The 1,678-nt window shown below is 58.8% G+C and overlaps 1 protein-coding gene across 1 annotated transcript; it reads left to right on the top strand.

The window, feature by feature from the left end:
* The first annotated feature begins 277 nt into the window (after positions 1-277).
* On the top strand, positions 278-1,429 carry RXFP4 (relaxin family peptide/INSL5 receptor 4). Its single transcript, XM_007948611.1, has one exon. The coding sequence runs from the start codon at positions 278-280 to the stop codon at positions 1,427-1,429; it is 1,152 nt and encodes a 383-aa protein (XP_007946802.1).
* Positions 1,430-1,678: the final 249 nt, after the last annotated feature.

Genomic DNA, 1,678 nt, shown 5'->3' with positions numbered 1-1,678 from the left:
CACATTTCATTTATTCCAGAGTACAGGCTTCCCTCTTGTTGCCCCACCCACCACCAATCACAACCAACAGGGAAAGGGTAGGTTGTCCCATCTACACCCCTCCCTCAAGGTGTGGGCATGGGCGTGGGTTGGGGCTCCTGGCAGGTAGAGGCCCCAAGAGAGGCACTCACATAGAGCTTCCCCTGCTGAGAGCCTGTGGTGGCTCCTGTCAGTCTCCAGGACTGGCAGGTACCCCCTGGCCCCTCTGCCTGGAACCACTGACCTCTGATGCCCTGCGATGCCCACATCCAATGCCTCTGTCCCCCTGCCCACGTCCCTCTGGGTCAACACCTCTGGAGGCAGTGTGCTGAGTGCTGATGATGCTGCAGTGCCTGTTGATTCTCTAGCCCTGAGGGTCGTGGTTGCCCTGGCCTATGGACTTGTGGGGGCCATTGGCTTGCTGGGAAATTTGGCTGTGCTGTGGGTGCTGGGTGACTGTGCTCGGCAGGCTCCTCGTCCACCTTCCGACACCTTCATCTTCAACCTGGCTCTGGCGGACCTGGGGCTGGCGCTCACTCTCCCCTTCTGGGCAGCTGAGTCAGCACTGGACTTCCACTGGCCCTTCGGAGGTGCTCTCTGCAAGGTAGTCCTGACAGCCACTGTCCTCAACGTCTACGCCAGCATATTCCTCATCACAGTGCTAAGCGTGGCCCGCTACTGGGTGGTGGCCATGGCTACGGGTCCAGGCACCCACCTCTCACTCTTCTGCGTTCGCACGGCCACCCTGGCAGTGTGGGTGGTGGCTGCTCTGGCGACAGTGCCCACGGCAGTCTTTGGGGCCGAAGGTGAAGTGTGGGGTGTGCGCCTGTGTCTGCTCCGCTTCCCCAGCAGGTACTGGCTGGGGATCTACCATCTGCAGAGGGTGGTGCTGGCCTTCGTGGTGCCTTTGGGCATCATCACCACCCGCTACCTCCTCCTGCTGGCCTTCTTGCGGCAGCAACAGCAGCGACGACAGCGGCCATGGAGGGACAGTGGAGTTGTGGCCCGTTCTGTCCATATTCTGGTGGCCACCTTCTTCCTATGCTGGTTTCCTAACCATGTGGTCACCCTCTGGGGTGTCTTGGTAAAGTTTGACCTGGTGCCTGGGGACAGCACCTTCTACACCCTCCACACCTATGTCTTTCCTGTCACCACCTGCCTGGCTCACAGCAACAGCTGCCTCAACCCCGTGCTGTACTGTCTCCTAAGGCGGGAGCCCCGGAGGGCCCTGGTAGACATCTTCAGGAATCTGCGAATGAAGCTGTGGCCCCAGGGCCAGGGCTGGGTGGAACAGGTGGCCCTAAAGGAGGTAGGCAGGCGGTGGGTGGCAGGCACTCCCCAGGAGAGTGACTCTTCCACTATGGTCACCAACTTGGACAAGGGGATACCTGAGTTCAGGGGTCCAAGATGAACCCCCTCCTTTTTCTAGGGCCTGTCAGGTGCAGGATCCAAGTATCCTACAGACAGATGTTGGCTCCTTTGCCAGGCTGTAGTGACCTCAGGGCAAGTCTGATCTTTGATCTCCAACCTCTGGGTGCAAGAAAGGAGGGGAGACCAAAGCCCAAGTCAGACCTATCCATGACAAAGCTTATCTCCAACTGGAGGTGGGAAGAAGAGGACCTGAAAATAAATCTCTAGATTGTCTACTGATTCTGTCTTC

The sequence above is a fragment of the Orycteropus afer genome, unplaced genomic scaffold (assembly GCF_000298275.1).
Source record: "Orycteropus afer afer isolate SDZICR_OR568_19922 unplaced genomic scaffold, OryAfe1.0 scaffold00217, whole genome shotgun sequence".
In the NCBI taxonomy this organism is placed as follows: Eukaryota; Metazoa; Chordata; class Mammalia; order Tubulidentata; family Orycteropodidae; genus Orycteropus; species Orycteropus afer.
This window is presented reverse-complemented; position numbering and strand designations above follow the sequence as displayed.

Excerpts from the sequence above, each read along its gene's own strand:
- RXFP4 (XM_007948611.1), top strand. The coding sequence starts at position 278 with ATGCCCACATCCAATGCCTCTGTCCCCCTGCCCACGTCCCTCTGGGTC.